At 59.4% G+C, this 20,824-nt stretch overlaps 1 protein-coding gene across 1 annotated transcript; it reads right to left on the minus strand.

Moving 5' to 3' along the window:
• Positions 1 to 18,702, minus strand: PRR35 (proline rich 35). Its single transcript, XM_087732371.1, has 3 exons — positions 18,478 to 18,702; positions 4,916 to 6,627; positions 1 to 3,858 (listed from the first exon to the last, which is right to left on the minus strand). The coding sequence occupies exons 1-3, from the start codon at positions 18,700 to 18,702 to the stop codon at positions 2,925 to 2,927; spliced, it is 2,871 nt and encodes a 956-aa protein (XP_087588497.1). The 3' UTR covers positions 1 to 2,924.
• Positions 18,703 to 20,824: the final 2,122 nt, after the last annotated feature.

Consider the following 20,824-nt stretch of genomic DNA (forward strand, 5'->3'; position numbering starts at 1 on the left):
TCCCGCTCTGAGGTTTTCCCTTTAATGGTTTGGTTTTTGTTTTGTACATTCGTAAAACTGTGAACAATAAATACTGTGTGATCGGCCTCCACCTCCCACTTGCCCCCCCGGCTTTCTGCGGAGGCGAGGGAGACCGTGAACGACGCGGTGAGGGCTGCTGGCGCCGGCTCCGCTCGCAGGAGAGGTGCCCAGCTCACGGCGTGGGCACCACGGAGCAGGGCAGCATCCCAGCTCGGGGTGGCAGGACGGAGTCAGGGGCTGGGGAGGGAGAGGTGACTTGTGTGCAGGCAATATCTCAGCTAAAAAGGGGGGAAAGGCAGCACTGCCTGGTGGGCTGGGCATGGATCTCCTGCTGAAGCCCAGGGCTGCTGGTCACAGAGCTCAGCTACCCCTCTGGTGTCTCGGACCTCCAAGGTGCCCAAGTTCAGATGGGGATCTGCTAAGAAAAGCGGCGCGATGCTTGGGGCTGGGTGGAGATGGGGCTCCCGGGTGGGTGGAAGGACCTACGTGTCTTCTTGTTCCTCAGAGGAGGTAAAGGCTGGGTGGGCAGGGAAGGATGTCATGGGAAAATGGGGCTCCAGCTTCTTGGCTCTGCCTGTGGGTGCCCTGCTGTGCGCTGGATGAGGGTCCCGGCATGAAAGGTGCACAGAGAAGCTGGTGTGGGGGAGAGCAGGGAGCCCTGAGATACGGGAACAGGGAGGTGCTGGCGTGGGGGACAGCAGCTGCCAGGGCTGTGTGAGTGAGGGAGCTGGGAAGGGGTGGGTGGCAGAGGGGGACAGGGTGGCAGAGGGGCACAGGGTGGCAGAAGAGGCTGGAGTGAGACTGGCAGGCTGTTGGGAGTGGGTAATGGGAGCAAGGTGCTTGGTATGGAGGGGGCTGCTGTGCCAATGGTGTTACGGCATCCGAGGATGACAGCACTATGCAAACCCAGAAAGAAAGGCCCACCTCCCTTGGGCTCTGGGATCGAGGATCCTGCACCCAAGCTCTGGGATCTGTTCTGGTGGGGTCTCATGACCTTCACTTGAGCCTTGTGGGGCCAGGGCCGTGCTGGGAAGCAGCAGGACATGGCCCATCAGGAAGATCTGGAGCTGGCTCAAACGGGCCACGGTGCTGAGCCGAGCATCTCTCCTCCTGAATGCCCCCCTGTCCCACACTTTTCTCCAGAGAGAAGAGACCAAAAGCTCCACAGGCCTGTGTGCCCTAAGCAAAGTCCGTGAGTGAGAACTAAACCCCTTTGATGAGGTGGAAGCTTTGTCCAGAGAGCAATCAGGTGAGAAGAGTCAACCCTTCCTGTTGTCTGGGTCCAAAGTACTTGGGAGTCCCAGGTCCCGTGTGCAGGCTTACCTTCTCCAGCCATCCGCAGTAGGATTGTTCACTTTGTGCCCAGAGAAGAGCCAGCGTCTAAAGCTCCCTTGCTGTGCTGTGTAGGTCCCTTATTTGTGGCTTTGCTTACTGTCGTCTCTGTCCTGCCCTCCATGCCCCCCATCCTGGCTCTTCTCATTGCAAAGAACAAGCCACCAGGTCAAGTTGGTGAAGGCCCTGGGTGCTAACAGGAGACCCCACCATCTCCTGAACAGGGAGTGTGGATGGGAGAGGAAAGGGTGCCTGGCTTTTCCAAGCTGAGGAGAGCACATGATACCTGCCACAGTGGGAGGGACTCCAAGAAGTCCTGGCCCAAGCATGGGGACATCCTGAGCCAGAGCAGATGCTGCTCAGCAGGGTGGCAGGGGACAGGGAGGTGTGACTGCTCTGCGGTGGGTACCAGCCTGCCCAACAGAGGCATGCAAGGATGGGGAGAAGGTGGCCTTTTGGGAAGGCCAGCGCTCATCCTGCAAGCAGCAGGCACCTGCCCGGGTGGTTGGCTCTCCAGTGCTCTGGCTGAGGGTGGCTGCTCAGCATTGGTCCAGCTTGGGACGGGCCAAGTTTGTCCCTTCACAGTTGTTTTTAGGGTCTTTGCCCCTTGAGCAGTGGGGTTCGTGGCAGCATCGTCTCACCCATTTTGCTGTCCCATGTGTCACCATTAGGACTAGTGGGCAGGAGCTCACGGGAGCTGTACTCTGCAGGATCGGGGCCTTCATGAGGAACATGCATCATGTCTGCATGGGGAGAGGCCAGGAGGGCAGAGGGGGGGAAGGTCCTTTCTGTGTCAAGGCAAAAGAAGGAGCCAGACACTGGAGGACCGGTGGGCAGGAACAAGTCCCCACAGCCCAGCAGTCCCCACACGTGGCAAATGCCCTTGGTAGGAGAGCTCAGGACCCAAAAGTGGGGCTGTGGCAAGGTGGCTCCTGTGTCTTCTTGTCATTGTGGCTGGGAGGATGTTCTTGTCTCCACGGTGCAGAAAGTACTTGGCCTCTGGGTCAGTCCAGCTGGGCATCCGATTCCCTGCTGTGACCCTCAAGCCACCATGGGGCGAAGTCACCGTGTCTTTGCTCTGTACAAGGTGACAGCCACAGTCTGTTTGAGCACAGCCATGGCTGGACTGAAGCTTGGCCTTGCAGATACCCTGTCTGTGGTCCCTCCCCTGTCCATAGATCATGGGAGCTGGGTCGCAAAAGTCCCTGAGTGTCTCTGATGAGAGGGCTGGATGAGCCTTCTTGCTGAAAGCTCAGTGCTTTTAGCAATTTTCTTTTTCTGCCTGCTAGTGACTTTCCTTTCAAAGGGAGCTCCAGGACCAGGGAGCTGAGGCTGTGGAGCATGCAGAGCCCAGGAGCACCGTCCTTGACACTGGGGTAGGACAGGGACTGGTTTTTTACACCTTGTGGAGTCAGCTGGGGGAGCTGGCTGGGACGCCATGCAACATGGCCCCAGCCAGGCAGTGGTTAAACTTTCATCCGTGGGGAAGAGGGGGAACGGAGAGGTGGGACACTAGGAAGGTGAAGCATGAGGTGGTCAGTGAGATCCAGGAGCTTTCAAGCAAGGTGGACTTAGGGGTCAGCATGCAGAGGGCTGTGGACACACGCTGCATCTGTCTCACTGGGAAGGCTGCAGGACAGGGAGTGCTGCATGGCCCGGCAGCCCAGGGGCCCATCCTCAGTGGTGACCGGGAGCTGAGGGCCCTGGGTTGTGCTGGATCTGCCATCGGAGCAGAGCAGGACGCTGGAGTCTGCCTCGCACTTGGTGGTGCGGCTGTAGTAGGGCTCCATCACGTGCCGGAGCTCCAGGGGCATGGTTAGCGGCAGGACCTCAGCCTTGATTACAGCGCCCAGGTGGGCCTCGGAGGAGGATGCCTGGAGGCTCTCGGAGCGGCTCATCTTGATCAGCAGGTCGATGGTTTTGTTCTCGGCCTCGAGGAGGCAGTTTGGCAGCCCCTCCCCGTCTCCAGCCTCCCCGGTGGCCATACATTTGTTGAGGGCCATTTGGTCTTTGCCGTGGAGCTTCTCACTTCCCAGGCTCATGTTGCAGGGCTCCTTCTTGGCCTGCGGGACCTTCTCCAGACCTTCAGAGGATCTCTTCACGGAGAGGTCCAGAGGTCCCTCGTGGGGTTTGGTGGCTTTCTCCAGTGCCTGGTGGATGTGGTAGAGCTCCCTTCGGATTTTGACCAGCTGGTCCCTCAGCTCTTTTTGCCCAGGGGTGTCCTCCTTTGCCAGATCAGACAGTTTCTTCTCCACCTCTTGGTACTCTTCTAAGGTTTTGGACAGGTCCCCAATAAGCACAGTTGTGGCCTCAGAGTCTGTCATGGTGGCAGAAGTCTCTTGGGGTCTGCTCTGCTTGCAGAGGCCATGGTCTAGGCCAGCACCCACAGGGGGAAGAACTTCAGTGTCATTGCCCCTCTCTGGTTCCTGAAGCTGGCCTGCGAGGACCTCCGTGTGCCAGTGGTCCAGGGCCTTGGGGATGTGGCCAGGGTTGGCCCTTGAACCACTGCAGAGAAGAAGTAGATACAATCAGTAGGGAAAGAGATAGAAAAATCCTTGGGCATATGTCCAGGGCCAGCATTGCCAGGGTCAGCCAGGGTTCCTCCACTGTCTGCTCCCAGTGTGAGGCCCTTCCAGGAAGGGCTTTGACCCAAGCATGCAGAGCCCTAGCTGGACCTGCTCCTGGCATTGTTCTCCCAGGAGGTGGAGGGACCCTGACACAGGCTATTTTATGACACCCACCAACAAAGGGAGAGACCAGTCTGGGGAGATGGCGCTGATAAGTGATCCCACCTTAGCTAGCCAAACCTGGATTCTCCTTCTTCTTGGAGCACTGGAGAACATTAATGGAAATGACCATCCCACGGTCCTGAAGGCCCAGTTGGAGGGGATCTCTCCAGCCAGCCTGAGAGCAGGGAAGAGGCAGGTGGAGATAGAAAACCATGGAGAGCTTCTCCAGAGAAAGCTTCTCCGGGTGCCAAAAGCGGTGAGTTTTACAGTGACATTTTTCTTGGAGCCACAGCTGGACTTGCACAACCAGGGGAGGACCGGAAATTTTCTTAAAAGGAGCTGCGCACATTTCTAGCCCCAGGTAAAAGGAAATGTTTGGAAATGTGACCGTCCCTCTGGGCTTTGAAACCAGAAGGCAAATCAAAGGAATGTAAATGTGTATGTTTAAAAATAGACAATGATTGTTCCAGCAACCCTGGGATATCTGGGGAGCCAAGAGGAGATTTCCTGGTGCCTGGGGAGTGCAGGTCCACACCGCACAGACACCACCTCACTTCTGGCTCTGTATAAAACAGGGGAAGGCGAGGGACAGCAAGTGGTGACATAGCCCAGGTGCTTGGATGCACGTGAAGGCTATTTGTGTCCTTTGCTCCTCAAGGGCAGAAAGCCCTGCTTTGGTATGGGCCACCAGCCTGGAGTGTGCTTAGCCCTTGGAGACTCATCTCGTGGTTTAGGGGCAAGTGGTGGGATCAGTAATACGATGGGGTATGAAGAGGATGTTTAGGATCACGACCAGATGTGAGGAAGAGGCAGAGAGATCACAGGCACCTTACCTGCTCTGGTAGCTGAGTTTTCCAGGCATCAGCCTTTCGGGTCCTGTCAAATCCAGCCCATTGGCAGTGAACTTCCTCTTCAGGGGGTTGCCTGGAGCGTTGCTGGTCTCCAGACAGGTCACCACCGGTAACTCTGTCTTCCGGACACTGCTGGGGGCAAAAGCGCCATCCTTCGTCCCCACCATGTTTTGGTAGATGTCAGAGGCTGGCTTTTTGTGTAGGGTGTTGAAGCCCAAAGTTGGGTTGCTCTCCTTCTCTTGGGACAGCCATTTCTCCTCTTCTTCCTGCCCCAGCATGGCGGGGTGGCTGAGCTCGGGGGCTGGCTGCTCTCTGGCACCTTTGGACCAAGGAAAACCTGTCTTCAGAACTGGTACCTTCAGCAGCCCTGGTTTGGTTGGCTCACTGGGAGGTTTGGCTTGGGGCAGCGTGGGCATGACAGAGCCCACCAGCTGCTGGGCTTCTGGCTTGCTGGAGGACATCTTGCTTTCAGTGGAGCTGAAGGTGTGCTCAAAGAGCAAGGGGTAGTAGAAGCGGGGAAGGAAGGCTGAGCGCTCGGGGCTCTGCAGAGGCTGGAAGTGGGAGGCATGTGGGTGCATCAGCTGGGCTGTGGAGGCCAGGAAGGGCAGCTGAGCCAAGTGCGGGTGTGTCGTAGCACTGTTGGCCATGGTGGGGCTCAGGTAGGAGAAGAGACTGGGGTTTAACGGGTAGTTAATACCCAGCAGTGAGAGGTTGAGGCCCTGAGGTTCGTGGTAGTCACTGTAGGCTGGAGGTGGGTAGCACGGGATGATGTTGCTGTCGGTACAAGGTGGGGAGACTTCAGGTGTGTTCCTCCTTTGCCCATTTGCTACCAGCTTCCACTGCTCCATGAGGATCCCGCTGCTGGCCAGGCATTTCTTTGGCACTTTGCAATGCTTTGGCTTAGCATCTAGATCTGGGGAGGCCATTTCCCTGCTTTTCATGACGTGGTTCTTGAGAGAGAAGACGTCCGTGATGATGAAGTCGGGCTCTACCTCCTTGCAAGGTTTGTCCCTCTTGTTCTTGAAACCGAAGACCAAAGTGTTCACTTCTGGTTCAGCTGGGTCACCTTGGCAACCTGCCTCTTCATTTTTCTCCTTCTTCTCCCCCGCATCCATCTCCCTCAACAGGCCAGCAACATCCTCCTCCTCCTCTTGGAACGCGCCACCTTCTTCACCAGCCCCTTCAGCAGGCAGGATCTCCACCCCTGGCATCGGCTTGTCCTTGTGCCCGTCCCTGCCGGAGGTCTGCTTGGTCCTAACCGACCCTCCCGATGTGGCCAAGGAGTCGCAAGTCTCCTGCTCGTCCCGCCGCCCGCGGAGGCGGGAGCTCTCCGTTGCGTGCAGGAGCCGCAGCTCTGGGTGGAGCAGATTGCCCTTCTTGTAGGGCCAATCGGACTCGATGAGGAGGGAGAGGGAGTTCTTGCACAGGCTGTACTTCATGTGGTTGTAGAGGTGGGACTTCTCCATGCAGGTGAAGGGACACTGGAAACATTTGTAGTTGTACGGCTTGCCCCATGGCCTCGGGATGTAGTGGGGCTTTTTTGGCTTCCTCTCCTTGTGCTTGTAGACCGAGGTCAGCTTGCAGCCCACATCGTCCTTGGACATGGTGGTGGGTGCCTGGGGGTGGCTCCTTGTGGGAACGGAGGGGCACGGCCCGTGAATCTTCCTGCACCTCTCCGGGAACCACTGTGTGCCCTGGAAGAAGGAGAGCAAGGAGCTGGTGAGCTGTGCCTGTGGCTCCCCGGGATATGGCTCTGCTCCGTGGGCACCTGCTGGCCCCAGGGACTGGAGCTGCTGGTACCTCTGCTTTGGATTTACACCCAGGCCAGTGACGGAATTTTTGCCCAAGCCCTATTGGTGTGCCTGTACATGCTGGCCCCATTTTTAATCCCCTTCTGTCAAATCACCCCAGAGGAAAAGGAAAACAAACACTATTAAAGGCGTTGAAGCTAAACCACCTCGAGCTGACATTGAAGCTCCCAGGCGACCTGCCCGCCCAGCCGGAGCCTCCCTGGGGCAGCCCCAGCCCAGCCCAGGGCCGATTCCCCAGCTGAGGGCAGGGAAGGGAGGAGAAACCCACCCGCAGCCCCGAGCGCTGTGCTGGGCACGGACTGCGCGGCTTTGCCGTCTCCTGGGGTGCCACAGTGCTGGAGCCAACCGAGATGTCCCCAAGCTCACGTGCCAAAACTGGTGCAGAGCTGAGCTAAATGCAGATCCCTGCAACCCTGCACGTGAACGTGCAGTTGTGGTGCAAAGCTGACAGTTGGATGGACAGACTGGACGGGGAGAGACTGCCTTTAACTTGGTGTTGCTGCTGGAAAGGCGGTCCTGCCTCCCTGGCTGTGCAGGGCTGACCCTGTCCGGTGCCAGGCCAGGGGTAATCCAGCCTGGAAAACCAATCCGGGCTAAAACACACCTCCCCACTTCCAGGTATCTTCCCCAAGACTGAAAAGTCTGGGAAACATCGCCCACAGCCCCCCGACGCAGGGCTGGCTCTTGTGTGCTTCCCACCGCAGCCTCCCTGGGGACAGCGGGGTCGTGCCTGTCCTCCAGCCTGTCCCCCCGCCTGCGCCGGGAGCGGGCAGGGGAGCACAGCACCCCGAGCCCTCACCTCCCAGAGGAGCCGGGTCTGCAGGGGCTCCTCACTCACGAAACCGGGCTCCTCCACCGATGGCCAAGCAGCAACCTCCTGCAGTCGCAGGGCACCCGACACCGATGCACACGCCTGCGGCACCCCTCCAGATGCCGCTTTGCCCTGGAGGGACTTGCTGGCTTCTTCCCCATTAGAACAAAACCCTGCCTTTCTCCTGGGGAGGGCAGGGAATTTGAGGGCTCATTCTGCGTGAGTGGGGCTCATTTCTCACGGGCCAAATCCTTCCCCCATGTGGCAGGTCCCAGGCTCTACCCCGGAGACCCTGCAGCCAGGCTGGTGTGGGGATGCCCATCCCGGGAAGGAGAAGGGGGCAGCAGCATCTCCAGATTGCCACCGAGGTGGCAGCTGGAGCCGTTTGGGGAAACAATCTGCTGCCCGGCTTTTGGGGAGAGGGAGACGAGTTTTGCAGGATGGGAAGGGAAAGAGCGTGTCTGTGCACCGGGGCACGCTGCGCTTTGGGCAGCCAGGACCAGGAGCTGCCCAGGGGCAGGTCCAGGCAGTGGCTCAAGGACCTGACAGCCCCTGCGATGGGCATTGCTCCCCACCGGACTGGAGTGCGCCCAGCCCAGGCGCAGCCCTCATCGCTCTGCACATGGCCTGGGGGGCTTCCCCGCGGGGCTGGGGGGGAGCATTGCAGCTCCTGGGGGGCACGGGCACAGCAGGGCCGAAGAGCTGGGATCAGAGTGGGATGGGCAGGGAAGGGGCTCGCGTGGCAGCAGCCGTGCGGCCCCGCGCTGCTCCCCACCTCCCAGGGCTGGGTGGCATGGCTGCTGCAGACAGCTCCCCTCGGTGAGCCCACGTCCTTGGGGCTGGCTGCGCACCCCACGGCCCCATGGCCCTGTGCTCCCTCCTCCGAGCATCCTGCTCTGGGGACACATTGCTGCTCTGGCCGCAGCCTGGAATACCGCGTGCCCTGCAGAGCGGTGGCCCTGGGGACAGTCCCACCAGCCCCATGCCCAGGCGGTGGCCATGCCGGGCTCAAGGATGCTCCGTGCTCTGCTACCCACTCTCCTCAGCACCGGCACCAAGGGGCATCACCTTCCCCTGGGAGCATGGTGAGAGCATTTGCGTGACGGGAGAGGGAATTACCTGCGTAGGACCCTTGCCACTTTCTTCCTAAGGTTTGTCATCAAACAGCAGAGAGTATCTCCTGCCTGCAATGGGGCAGGGAACAAGCCATGCCGCGGCTTCCCCAGTGCGGCACAGGAGCCTGCGAGGAGGCTGGGCTGCAGGCAGGGTTTGGGGACAGCCTCTGCATGCCCACGTTGGCTGAGCTGGATGCTGACCCTGCCGCTAAGATCTGGTCTTGCAGAAAATAGGCAAAAACGTCCCCTTGTAGTGAACCCGTGTCCCCTGGGATTTTGAGGGGAGCTCCAGGGGTGCAGACCTGCCCTGCAGCAGCCAAGGCTGATTTCTCCCATCGCAGTGGGATGTGCAGGCAGAGCTCGGGGCCGCCTGCCTGCAGGTTCACCACAGCGAGCGGCAGCCTGCCCGCCTGCCCGCAGGGACACGCTTGTCCTTCAGCCCTCAGACACTTTCTGCGTGCGTCACGCCTGTGAGCCGTGAGAGCTCTGCACACACGCTGCGATGCGCAGGGGAGCAGAAGGGATGGAGCAGCAGCTGTGCAGGATGGGGTCCCTCGCAGCATCACTCCCTGGCTCCAGCCGCCGAGCCTGGGGTGCCCCGAGCCTCCTGGATGTGGCTGTGCCCTGGTCCCCTGCCCCATCTCCCCGTACACCCACCCTGCTAGAGCCGCAACAAAGAGCAGCTGAGCGGGGAGCTGGGCGCCTCGGCCCCGCTGCGATGCACGCCGCCTGTTTGCAGGTCAGTTGAACAAACATTTGCTGCTTATATGCCAGAGGCAGATTAAATCTTTGCTGGGAGACTGGAACTGGTTGTTCCATTCCTGCACAGCTGATCCTCCTTTTCCAACACTGCTGCAAAAGCCGTTCGTTCCCCTCCTGTGCCCGGTGGAGGACGGCAGGGAGCCGTCCTGTGCAGGGACAGGGCAGCTTGGCTGCTTCCACCTCCCTAATGCTGCCAAGAGGAACAGCAAGGGAGCAGAAGAGGAAAGAGCAAAGAAAAAGAAGGGGAGAGGGTGGGAAAGTGCTCCGCGTGTGAGCCAAGCAGGCTCCGGCAGAGCGGAGGCATCCCCAGAGCCGGATCAGGCCCTGCAGAGCTGGGAGACAGGCGTTGCAGCTCCTGGTTGCTGAGCAGTTCCCGCACCAGCAGATCTTCGTGGTCTGCTGAGTCTCTCTCTGCCACAACACATTATTTCCAGTGGGCTGTCAGCTGCGGCGGTGGGGGCCGTGCCTGGGGGCAGCGCGCGGCGGGGACCGCGCACCTGTGCCTGGGAATTGCAGCATCCCTGCTCTCCTCCCCGGGACCGCCAAGGGGAGGGGGGCCATGGTCAGATGGAGGGAGTGGAGTGGCAAGAGGAGAAGAAAGAGGGAGAGAGACAAAGGGAAGGAAGAAGGGAGAGACGCCCAGGAAGGCGATCGGCAGTCCCCAGTGCTCCAGTACTTAAAAAATCCCAGCCCCGGCCTGAGCTCCAGACACAGGGACGCAGGGAAGTGCATACAACCATTGGGGCAGCCGAACTGCATTGCATCAACCATCCATCTAGCTCACGTCTCTAATAACTGCCCAAAGCAGATTCCTAGGATGTAGGGCAAGCATCTATGGTACCGCTCCGATTTTCCTAACCCCTCAGCCATCACAGCGCATCCCCGCAGCAGACCATGTGCCGCCGCATGCAGCACACGGCAGTGGCCCTCCCCACCGTGAGTCTGCACGGGCTTCTCTTCAAGCTGTGGAAATATTCAGCCCCCAAAGCTTCCTCCTTCAGCTTCCCGAGCTTGTTGATCCCCACAAGTTTTTTTTGATGCCCCCCAACTCTTTGGCTGGAGGAAGCAGCAACCATGGTCCCTGTCCACCCTCCAGCCACATGGTTCACCATCACACCCCTGCTTCACCGTCTCCTTTCCAGGCTGAAGCTGGACACAGGGCCAAACCCTTCCAGACCTCTTCCCCTTCCCCGAGCCTTCTCCCGGTCTGTGGCAGCCGTTTGCAGGAAGGGGCTCAGTCCGTTGGGTTCCCTGTACCAACACAAACCAGCACTGCAGCCCTCTCCACCCATCGGTGGGCATACCTGTGCCCACCTCTCAGGGGAGGGAGAGGCAAAAAGGCTCTGCTGAGGTGCAGCAGTCTGGTTCAAAGAAAGGTCTTCTTCAGTGTGTGTGTCCATCGGAGGAGTTCTGCCACTGTCAACTTGTCCTGATCTGCTTTTCAGACCCCCAAGAGCTTTTCTGGCTGGAACAAAGACCCCAACTCTCAAACCGATGTCCTCCCTTCTCTGTCACTGTCCTCCAAGTCTGCCAATGGTGCGTGTAGGCTGCCAGGGAGCCGCAATGCTCCCATGGAAATTGGCTGCCCTCAACCTTTCCCAGATGGCCGTAGGACATGGCATGGAGGAAGGGGCTCAAGAAAGGCGCAGAAGTTCTTCTCCACTCAGTGAAGCTGGGATGAACCTCCTGCCTTCCACCTCGTCCTGCCACGGTGGGCTCCCATGGTCTCTCATGAGCTGGTCCTACCCTGCCCAGGTGGGAATTCAATTGCGGTCCCCTGCACACCCAGCACCAACTGCAGGGACAACTCTTCCCTGCACCGACCTCCACCCAGCTGCTTCCATCTGGGCTGTCCAGGTCGGTCGTGCTCCCAGGGCTCAGCATCACGCCAATCTGTGCGGTCCCGGCATTGCTATTTATCGGCAGCAATTGCCATCCCGGGGAGCTCGCTGCCCTGAGGACTGTGCTAGCCAGGACGGTACAGTGGGGTGGCTTTTCTATGCGCTCTCACACTAACCCCACAAACCACCCCTTTCCTGCCCTTACCCGGACTCTCCCGTCTGGTGCTTTCCATGGAGTTTTATCCCTTTTTTGCCAGCGCCGAGGCTGGAGCAGCCAGACGGGCATCGCAGGGAGGGGAGCGGGTGGCAGCGGGGAGCCACCGATCGATGCAAACCACTTTCCCTACACTACGTGCTTTTGCCGCAGGGGCTGCTTGGCTGTTAGCGGATATCGGGTCCCTTTTTGTTTTCATAGCCTGGGGTTGTGTGATTTGAGCTTTTAAGCATTTATCGGATGCTGGGAGGAAGGCAATTGGCCATGAGAAAGCAGCAGGCACTCGGCAAGAGGAGGGAAGCCTTGCTGGTGGGGCCTGGGAGCTCTGCACCGCCCGAACCTCGCCCCATATGGTGGCTGTGTGCTGAACCGCTCTTGTAAAGTGACCGTGTGCGGCCATCCTGCTACCTCTGCTTTTGGGGGTCCCTACATCAGCAGCTTTGAAACTATTCCCACCTCGAGCTGTGCCTTCCTCTGGCTTGGTCTCAATTGTCGCACCAAAATCTCTTCTCTTCCCAGAGCCACATAATGTCTTCAGAAAGGCCTAGGGTTTCCCATCTGCCCCAAATTGCCAGTCCCTCCACATCTGCCCGCCCACCACGTCTTTGCATGCGAGGCCCGGAGGCTGTTACCCGTGTCCTGTAGCTCAGCGTGGGTCTGCTGCCTGGAGGGTTCTTCATCACCAGTTGCATGTCTCCATGTGTGGGGTCACCAAACCATGTGCTTCACATCCCGGGGCCAAGCCAAAGTCAGTTGTGGTCTAAAAATCCACTAGCATTTGCTTCCCAACCTTTAGTTCTCCAGCATTTGGAGGGATCTGGAGTTTCTGGTTGGGAAAGCTCTGGTTTCCTTTACAGACAGCTTTTGGTGAGGCCACCTGCAGACCCAAAGCCAGCCTGTAGCCCTTCCCAAACACCAGCCCAGACATGAGGCAGCTCCGTCTTTGTGAGCACTGCTGCCTTTCAAAGTGTGGCCTGTCTGGGATCATCTTCCCAGCCTTGGAGCGTCCTTCAAGCCAGATGATGAACTCACTCCCTGCTGTGTGCCAGAGCCACAGCACCTTCACGCACACAAGTCTTCCCTAATTTGGGGTCAAAATCTTCTCCCATCTGTGTGCTTGTTCAAGAAGCATGTCTTGACCTCTCCTGAGCACCTCTGCCTCTAGCCTCCGTCCCCGAAAAGCAGCTGTCTGTCCCTGAATCTCAGTTAGCCTGAAGACTCCCTGGGGCAACCCCAGCATTCTATGAAAAGCACGCGTGGTGGCAAGCGTTCAACCAAGTGTCAATGGATTGGAGTCATCGTCTTCTGCCTGTGACACACACAACGCAATTCACAGGCTCCTTGAGAGATGAGATCAGGCCGTCACAGCCTCCAGGCTACTCTCCAGAGATGCGAGGGTCCTCCACCGCGAAAGGCTTTCCACCCACAGCCTTTCCTGCTGCAAGCCCTTCAGGGGAAGAGGCAGGTCCTGGTGAGGAGATGCAAGACTGTCTCTCCACATTATATCAACCACCCGCACAAGCTTATGCCTGAGCCCCACTGCAGGAGTTTCCTACATCTTCCTCCACCTCCACTTCTACCTGCTAATGGAGCCCCAGGAGACCACAGGCTCCCAGCCGTGGAGTCAGTGGCTCAATGGCAAGCAGACTTCCAAATCTATGAAGACAACACCAGTCTCCAAATGAAAATGTGCAGCTGGATAGAGGGGAAGGTGGCTGAGTGCAAGCCAGGAGGGTCAGCAGCGTGGCTGGAACTTAAAGGTGTGCAGAGGAGATGGTGTCCAGCGCTGGCATAGTAAGCTGGGCAGGAGGACGAACATCTGGAGAGAACTGGGAGGAAGGGGTTGAGAAGTGCATGCAGCTGGAATAGGAAGGTATGGTCCAGCTCTCCTATGTGGTAGTCTGTCATGCCGGTGATGTGCAGGGTGCCTGGAGGTCCAAAGTGTTATCTTCCCTGTTCCCGGGGGCTGGAAGGGTGCTTGATGTAGTCACCTTCATGCTGGACATGATATGCTGCACATGGAAAACTTATGTAACTTCTTCCAGCTTCTATAACCTCTGAAGTTTCTTTCCCCACTTACAGGTTTCTCCTTCTCTTGCTGGTCTGACAGCCCAGGACGGCGTCCCACTGCCTGTGACCACTGCCCTGGGAGATGCCCGTCTCAGCATGCCCTTGCTGGGCAGACATTTGGGGATGGTTGCACATCTCCAGAAGCCCCTTCTCCTGCTCATCCAGGCCCGTCCCCTCCCGTGTGCTGTGGCACACAGGCAGCAGGCTGAGGGGGCGGTGTGGGGCTCAGCTCCGCGCTGATTCCCCAATTCCACCTCTCCCTCCCACCACAGACCAAGCCATGTGAGGGTCCTCAGCGTGGACACAGGCATTAGATCATCTCTTTGCCCCATTGCGAGCACGGGTCCCCAGGCTGGGTATGGACACAGTGCACCCTGCCACCTCCCCTGCAAAGCAATGAGCTCTGTCACACAACGAGGTGCATTTTGTCACCCCTTGTCCCCTCAGAAGGCTCCATGACCTTCCCAAACCTCTGCAGTCAAGTTCCTCAGCACCAATACTTAGAAATGTTCTCCTCCTTTTCAGTTTCCATTTACCCTTGGACAGTTCACACTCCTTAAATGCCCTGGGGATGGGAATGATGAAAAAGGAAGGAGATCTCTCTGCTTTGCTTCTGCTGGCCGAGCAGAGCCCAGCTCTTGTCGTGTCTTCTGAGACACCCCCAAGTTGGCCAAAGGTTCCCATCTTGATATAACCTTTCTCACATCCTGAGCTCTCTCCCATGACATACCTGCTGTGTTTGTACTAGCTGCTCGGGCGTCCTACTCCAACGAACAGGTCTCCATCTTGCAACCAGAAAATTCACCTTATTCCAGTTCGAATCCACCCAATTTCCTTTGAGGATGGGGGCAGAGAGCCTTCGCTCCTCCTCTGCCTGCCCACCTCCTCCCTTGCAGTCCACCCGTCTTCTGCTCCTGTGTGTGTCCATTGCTGTACCCTCACTCGCCTCGTTGCCTTTGCTACAGGAGAGGATGTCGTGGGCATCACAAGCCCTTCCCTCAACCTTCCCCGTTCGTGTCTTCATGTCTCCATTCAATGCTTCCTGCTTCTTCAGGGTCTTTCCCATCCTTTCCTGGTCCAGCTCCCGGCAGACAATGTCCTGGCTCTGCTCGGGTGATGGATGCGGCTCCTTTCCTGCAAAGCTGCTTTTTAGCCGGTTGGCCCTGGACGTGTCCTGCTTCACGGGGTTGCTCCATCCCACACGCAGGGCTTTGCACTTCCCTTTGCTGAGCGCCGGCAGGTCGCTGCCAGCCCGTTTCTCCAGCCAGGAGCTGCACTTTGCGTTGCTCAGCACAACGCATTGGGCCTGGCAGTCCAGACAGGTTTTGACCCGCCTTGTCCTTGTGTCTCCAATTTGGCCATGAGGGTACTGCAGGAGACCATGGCAGGGGACCCGCTAAGGTCACAAAACCAACATCCCTTTCTCTCCCCTTATCCAGGCATCCTGTTGTCTCCTCGCAGAAGGCAGTCATGCTGCTCCAGCACGATTTGCTCCTGGTAAACTCACCCTGGGACCTTCTCAGCATTCACGAGGCTGGAAAGGACTTTGAGGAGGACTTGCTTGACAGCCTTCCCAGAGCCCAGGCTGAGGTTGGTCCAGCCCGGGTGCTCCCTGATGGGTCTGAGCCGCCCACACCGCAGGGCACCCCGAGCCAGGGGCCATTGCATTCCTGCAGGGACCTCTACGCATCTCAGCCAAGCGTGGGCTGGCGCAAGCAGCGCTTGGAGGATTGCTTGGCTGTCCCACAGCTGACCCTCTTGGGGCTTTCTGAGATGGGTCAGCGTCCCCGCAGGGTTCCCAAGCAGAGCCCTGCTGGTGGCAGCCACCCAGCCCTCATTTGGGATCGCCCCATGCAGCCACAGAGCCTTCCTCCGTGGCTCCTCGGTGCACGGACCCACTGGCAGACACACTGGCTCGCTCCCTCCTTCCTGCTGGACGCCCTGCCAGGCAGGGGTGGGCAGGGGAGGGCAGGGGACAGCAGGTCGCGGGGGACAGACCTTGGCACAGGCAGAGTGCACCCCTCCTTGGCTGGGACCCTGGCTCTCCCAGGGCAACCCCCAAAAGATCCCCCCTCCCCTAGGCTAGAGGACAGGTCTCTTTTTAGCTCAAATGTGGCCAAGATGGGTCAGTGATTTCAACCACGCCTAGAAAAGGGGGGGCTGGTGCAATGCTGCTCCCACACCTGGGAGGACGCGGGTCGTCCCTGCTCCCGCCTGCCAGCTCCCGGCACTGTCTCCAGCCGCTGTGTTTTTAGGATGCAACCAAGGAGGGAAATGTTTAAATCCCGAGAAGGTCTAACCAGCCCCCGAGGAGCTGCCACTTGCAAAGGACTGGGTATATTTAAGGTAAAAGCTGATAAACTAAACTGGTGGGGGGTTGATGCGCCAATCTGGCAGCGGTACGGGCAGTACAGGCTGCGGCACCGGTGCACTTCGGTGACCACGTCCGTGAAATCCAGCCCGTTGTAAACCCCATTTCTAAACGGCCCCAATTAGGAACCTCCCTTGCTTCTCCCTCCCCATCCTTAGGCGAGCACAAGCAACTCCAGCTGCGGAATAAAAAACGAAAGGGGAAATGGTTCGCTGCTGGTGGGGGGAGCTTGGGAACAGCGAGGGAAATCGCAGGGCAGCAGAGATGGTTGGGATCGACTCCAGTGAAGGTGCAGGAGCTGAACCAGCCAGAAGACTTCTTGCAGGGCTGGGATCGCCCTGATTCCAGGCCAACAGGCAGGGAGACGCGCAAAGCCTGCAGGAGAGAAACGCTGATTTTTCCTGGGGGATAAGACGCTCCCAGCAGAGAGGAGGGAAGCAGGAGGGACGCAGCCCTGGGAGGAGGCTGGCCAGCGCGGTCCCCGAGCATGCCAGGCAGCACTCCTCTTTGCAGCCGCTTTGCGGGCAGATTTCCCCCCGAAACACGTATTTACTCTCAGGCAGGAACATTTGGGACGCTGCGGGCTCACGTGCAAGCAGCGGACGCCTCTCTGCCTTCTGCCTGTTTCTTGATAAGGGTGTTTGATTGTTTTTTTTTTTTTAATGCAGATCGAGGTGGCACCCAGGGTGATGCTGCCTGGTGGTCTTGCTCCCTGCATTTCCAGCTCCTTCCCCCCTAAAATAATGGCAGAGCAGCTCAGCCCCGCACCGTGGGCAGCGTTTGGGCTGCAGCGCGGGGATGGGAGCCGAGGGATGTCGCTGAAGGCAGAGGCTGAGATGCCGAGCGGGCAGGTAGCACTTGGCCATGAAATCACCCATCGAGGTCTGGACTGGCCAAGGAATGACCAGGAGGAGTAACAACGGCCTGAGGCAAAGCCACCGGGACTTTACACGCCACCGGGATGTTATTAGCTGGTGCATAAAGCGGGGAAGGCAGCTCATTAACCTGTGCTGTGCCACGGGACCACGCGAGATGGCCGTGCAGCCGCGTTCCTGCGAGGCCCGGGCTGCCCGGCACCGCGCATTGGCAGCACCGGAGGGTGCTGGGCCGGGACGTCAGGAGCAGCCGCTCTGCCAGCCCCTGAGATGCCTGCGCAGGAAGGGGGTGACTTTCTGCCTCCCCCCATTCAAACCTGGGCCCCCCCAAACTGCCTCTGGGTCGGGCAGGGCTCTGAAATGCCTGGGGGGCTCCAGGGAAGGGTGAGAAGACCCAAGGGGATGGGGGGTGACACACCCATAACCTCCCATCCCGGATTTTCGCCGAGGGGAACCCAGATCCTCCCTGTGGAGGCTGGGGAGCGGGACAGGGCGAGCACAGGGCGACCCTGTGCAGCCGTGCAGGCAGCACCCAGCGGATGGCCAAAAGTGCAGGCAGCACCCGACAGACACCCAAACCCTCTCCCCATCCCAGTCCCAGGGCTGGCACCACCGCGATACACATTTGGGTCTTACTGACCTGGTTTCCTTGCTTTTCTTTTTTTTTCCTAAGGCCCTAGGAAGGCTCTGACTGCTGTGAACTGTTCCTCGTTATGTGGCCTCTTGATTTAATTGCCGAAATTACCGTAAACACGCATTGTCTGGTGTGAGGAGGTATATTCCTACTCGACACCATTAAGCACTTCAGTAACTAACCTCCTCCAACAATTCAGCAGCTCAGTTTCATTTTTCCTTCTATTAAGAAGGATTTAAAGGAAAAAAAATTACGGATAATATGGATAATATTGCCTTACTGCTAAATTTCACCCTTCTCCTCCGTTTGTGTTTCTTTTTTCACAATTGCAAATACTTATCATGTCTCCAAGCCTGCAGAAAACCATTGCTCTTCTTGATTATTATACGAACGCGGCGAGGTAAATACGTTAAAATTAATCTGCGCTCTGTGCCCACCCGAGCTGGTTCCCGACACGCTGCTTCATTTTTTAGCGAGAAGAAAAGTCAGACCTCTGCAATCCACCACACGGGCACGGGGAAACGGTCCAAAATCTGCCACAAACTTTCTATTGTCAGAGGCTCGCGTGAGCAAATTCCCGGCGAAGGCAATCGGACATGTCATTAGGCGAGCAACCCAAGCAGAAAGGCCCCATATGACCTCCCCGGTGCCGAGCGCCTTTAATAAGGAGTTACAACGCTTGCAAAGAGGCTGGGGAGTTGGATCAAAGAGCATCACTTGGAAACGATCGCGTCCCTGCACCCAGCAGTTTCTCTGCCCGTTCCCGCAGTTTGCACATCCCCTCTCCGGGTCCCAGCTCCTGCCCCCAGCCGAGCGCCTGGCTGCGGCACGGGGCGCCTGGGGTTTTTTTTTTTTTGGGAGAGTGCAAAACGGATGGGAGAAGGCAGCTTTTAACAGGGGGAGTGTTTCCCCCTCCAGGTCCTGGGTGGGTTTTTGCTCCCCTGCCCGGACCCGCAGTGAGACCCTCGGCCGCCCCCAGCGCCTTCCACCCCCTGCCCACCCCATCCAGCCCCGAAACAGATTGAAATGGCAGGACTTACAGCTCGGCCCCCCTTCCCGAACCAGCTGGGTCCCTGCTCGGGGCCGGGAGGCTGCGGGGAGGCTGGGGGAGCGGGGCGAGGGCTGTGCCCCCCGGCTGGGACCCAGCGCTCCCAGACCCTGCCGAGGCGGGGGGCAGGTGACTCCCAGAGCCGCTCCTGAGCATTTACAGGGTTGTTTGCAGGAAACATCAAACTCGGGAACAGAAGCGCCAACCCAGGAGTCATTCCCCCCCCCTTCGCCGTCCCTCCCCACACTCTTGCTTGGTCTCATTTGTACCGATTTGCCCCGCAGGCTTCTCGCTGATTTGCCATGTCCCTGGCAGGGCTTCGACCGGGGAGGGGGAGCGGGAGCCAGACGGGGAGCGGATGGGGGGAGCCAGCCATGGGGAGGGTGGTGGGGAGAGGGATAGGCCAACAGGAGCCTGGCTTGCCAAAAGCAGTTCAGACCTAGAAAAAGCTTTAATGTGCACAGACGGAGCAGGCTGGGAGCAAAACCAGCTGGGCTGGAGGAGAACGTGCTCGGCGAGAGGCTGGTTTGGGGCTGGGTGCGTGCGTGGCTCGGGGCTGGCTCCTTGTGCCAGCCCGCTGCCCCCGGGGCGGGGGGCAGAGGCGGGAGGGGAAGGTTAGACGTGAAAATTCCCCTCCCAACATCAACTTTTCCTATCGACAAGTGACGGGCAGGGTGCCAGCTTGGTTTTCTCCGGCATTAATCATTTACTTGCTCCACCTGCCACCCTTGCCCTGACAGCTCCTGCACCACGTCTCCAGCGCAGGATGCCTGCCTTGGCGCGATGCGATGGACCCCTCGAGCTGGGACGGCCCCGCCATCGTCCCCACCCCGTGCCCACCCTGGAGCTCATGCCTTGGGATCCCTGTGTGGGGCTGAGCACCGTCACCCTTGGAGAGAGACAGAAGCCCCCCGTGGGGATGATTCAGACCTTGGGTGCCCCCTTCTCCCTTTGCAGGTCCCTTTCTCCTACAATAGTGAGCCTCAGGCCACCCCGTTTTGTGCCTGGTAGCCACCCAAGTGCTGGCGCTGGCTGGAAGGACCAGGGACAGCTCTGGCCCGAGAGGCTCCTTGCAAGGAGATGCTGGATCCGGCCCAGACATCCGCGTCGGGCTGCCTCTGCATTGCATTGTTTGATGCAATTCCTTAAAACGGGACCCTCCCAAAACCGCCTGATGCTCTGGCCTGGCTCGTCTCTTTGGGGCCAAGCCAGGGGACCCTGTGTGCCCCCTCGCTGTGGACCCACAGGCTCCCTGTCGCCTGGCCGCATCCTCGGTTTAGTATTTTACAGGGCTCTGGCTCCAGTTCCGAAGAGCCGGCCCCGGCCCCAGGCACGGCAGCACGGGGACCCAAAGCTGTCGCCGGTGCCCCCCTCGGCTCTGCACCCCCACGCCGTGGCGGGGGCCCTGGCGTCGCTCTCGTCCCTGAGCCGTGGCGGGGACGCGGCCCTTCGCGGGCGTTTTGCAGGCAGCCGGCCCCAATCTGCCATGGCACAGGGCCACCTGTGCTGGCTGCCCACGCCATCTGCGAGGGGGGAGGTCGGGGGGAGCCGGCTGCCGTCCCCCCGCCCGGGTCAGCGAGCAGGGGGACAGCCGGGGGGGCACGGCTGACTTGCTCCATCCGAGGGTGCTGGCACTGCCACCTGCACCCGGCGGGAGAAGGAGGAGGAGGAGGAGGGGAGGGGGGCTGCCCCCCCGCAGGTTTCTCCCAGGGTCTGATGCTGGGGGCTGGGGGGGCATTTCTGAGCCCTTCGGTGGGGGGCACCCTGCTCCCCCCGCATGGCCGCAGTGCCACGCTCCCCGCTGCTTCTGGATGTCCCCTGTGCAGGGGTGCAGAGGTTGACCCTGGCCGAGGTGTGTCTTTGGGGGTGTCTCAGATCCAGACCCCCCCCACGCTGTGCACATGGCTGAGCACAGGGGGGTCCCGTCCCCTCCCGCCCAGGACTGCCCCAGCGCTGGCACAGGGGTGTCCCAAGGGGAGCAGCCCCGGGAGCCTGTTAGCCAGCGGGGGGCTGGAGACGGCTCTGACCTGCCCTCCCGCTTGTGCTGGTGGCAGCTGCCATCCCCTCCTCCCTCCCTGCTCAGCTCCAGGAGCATCCCAAGAGCTCCCGGCCACGGCCGGAGCCCACCCTGTATCTGGAGCTGTACACCGCCGGAGCCAGGCATCGGCAGGTTCATTCCAGGAATCCCCAGGGGCACTGCGGCAATCGCTGTCCTGCTCGCAGGGGACGTCGTCCTTTGATAAGACGATAACGGAGCCTGCCCTGCGCCTTCCTACAGGTAGCCGGAAAGTTTTATTTGTCACCGGCTGCTGGAAAGGTCACAGCGTCCTCCTTCCCCT

This window comes from Nipponia nippon, unplaced genomic scaffold (assembly GCF_047370975.1).
Source record: "Nipponia nippon isolate SJK-2023a ecotype South Korea unplaced genomic scaffold, ASM4737097v1 scaffold_5, whole genome shotgun sequence".
Lineage (NCBI taxonomy): Eukaryota > Metazoa > Chordata > Aves > Pelecaniformes > Threskiornithidae > Nipponia > Nipponia nippon.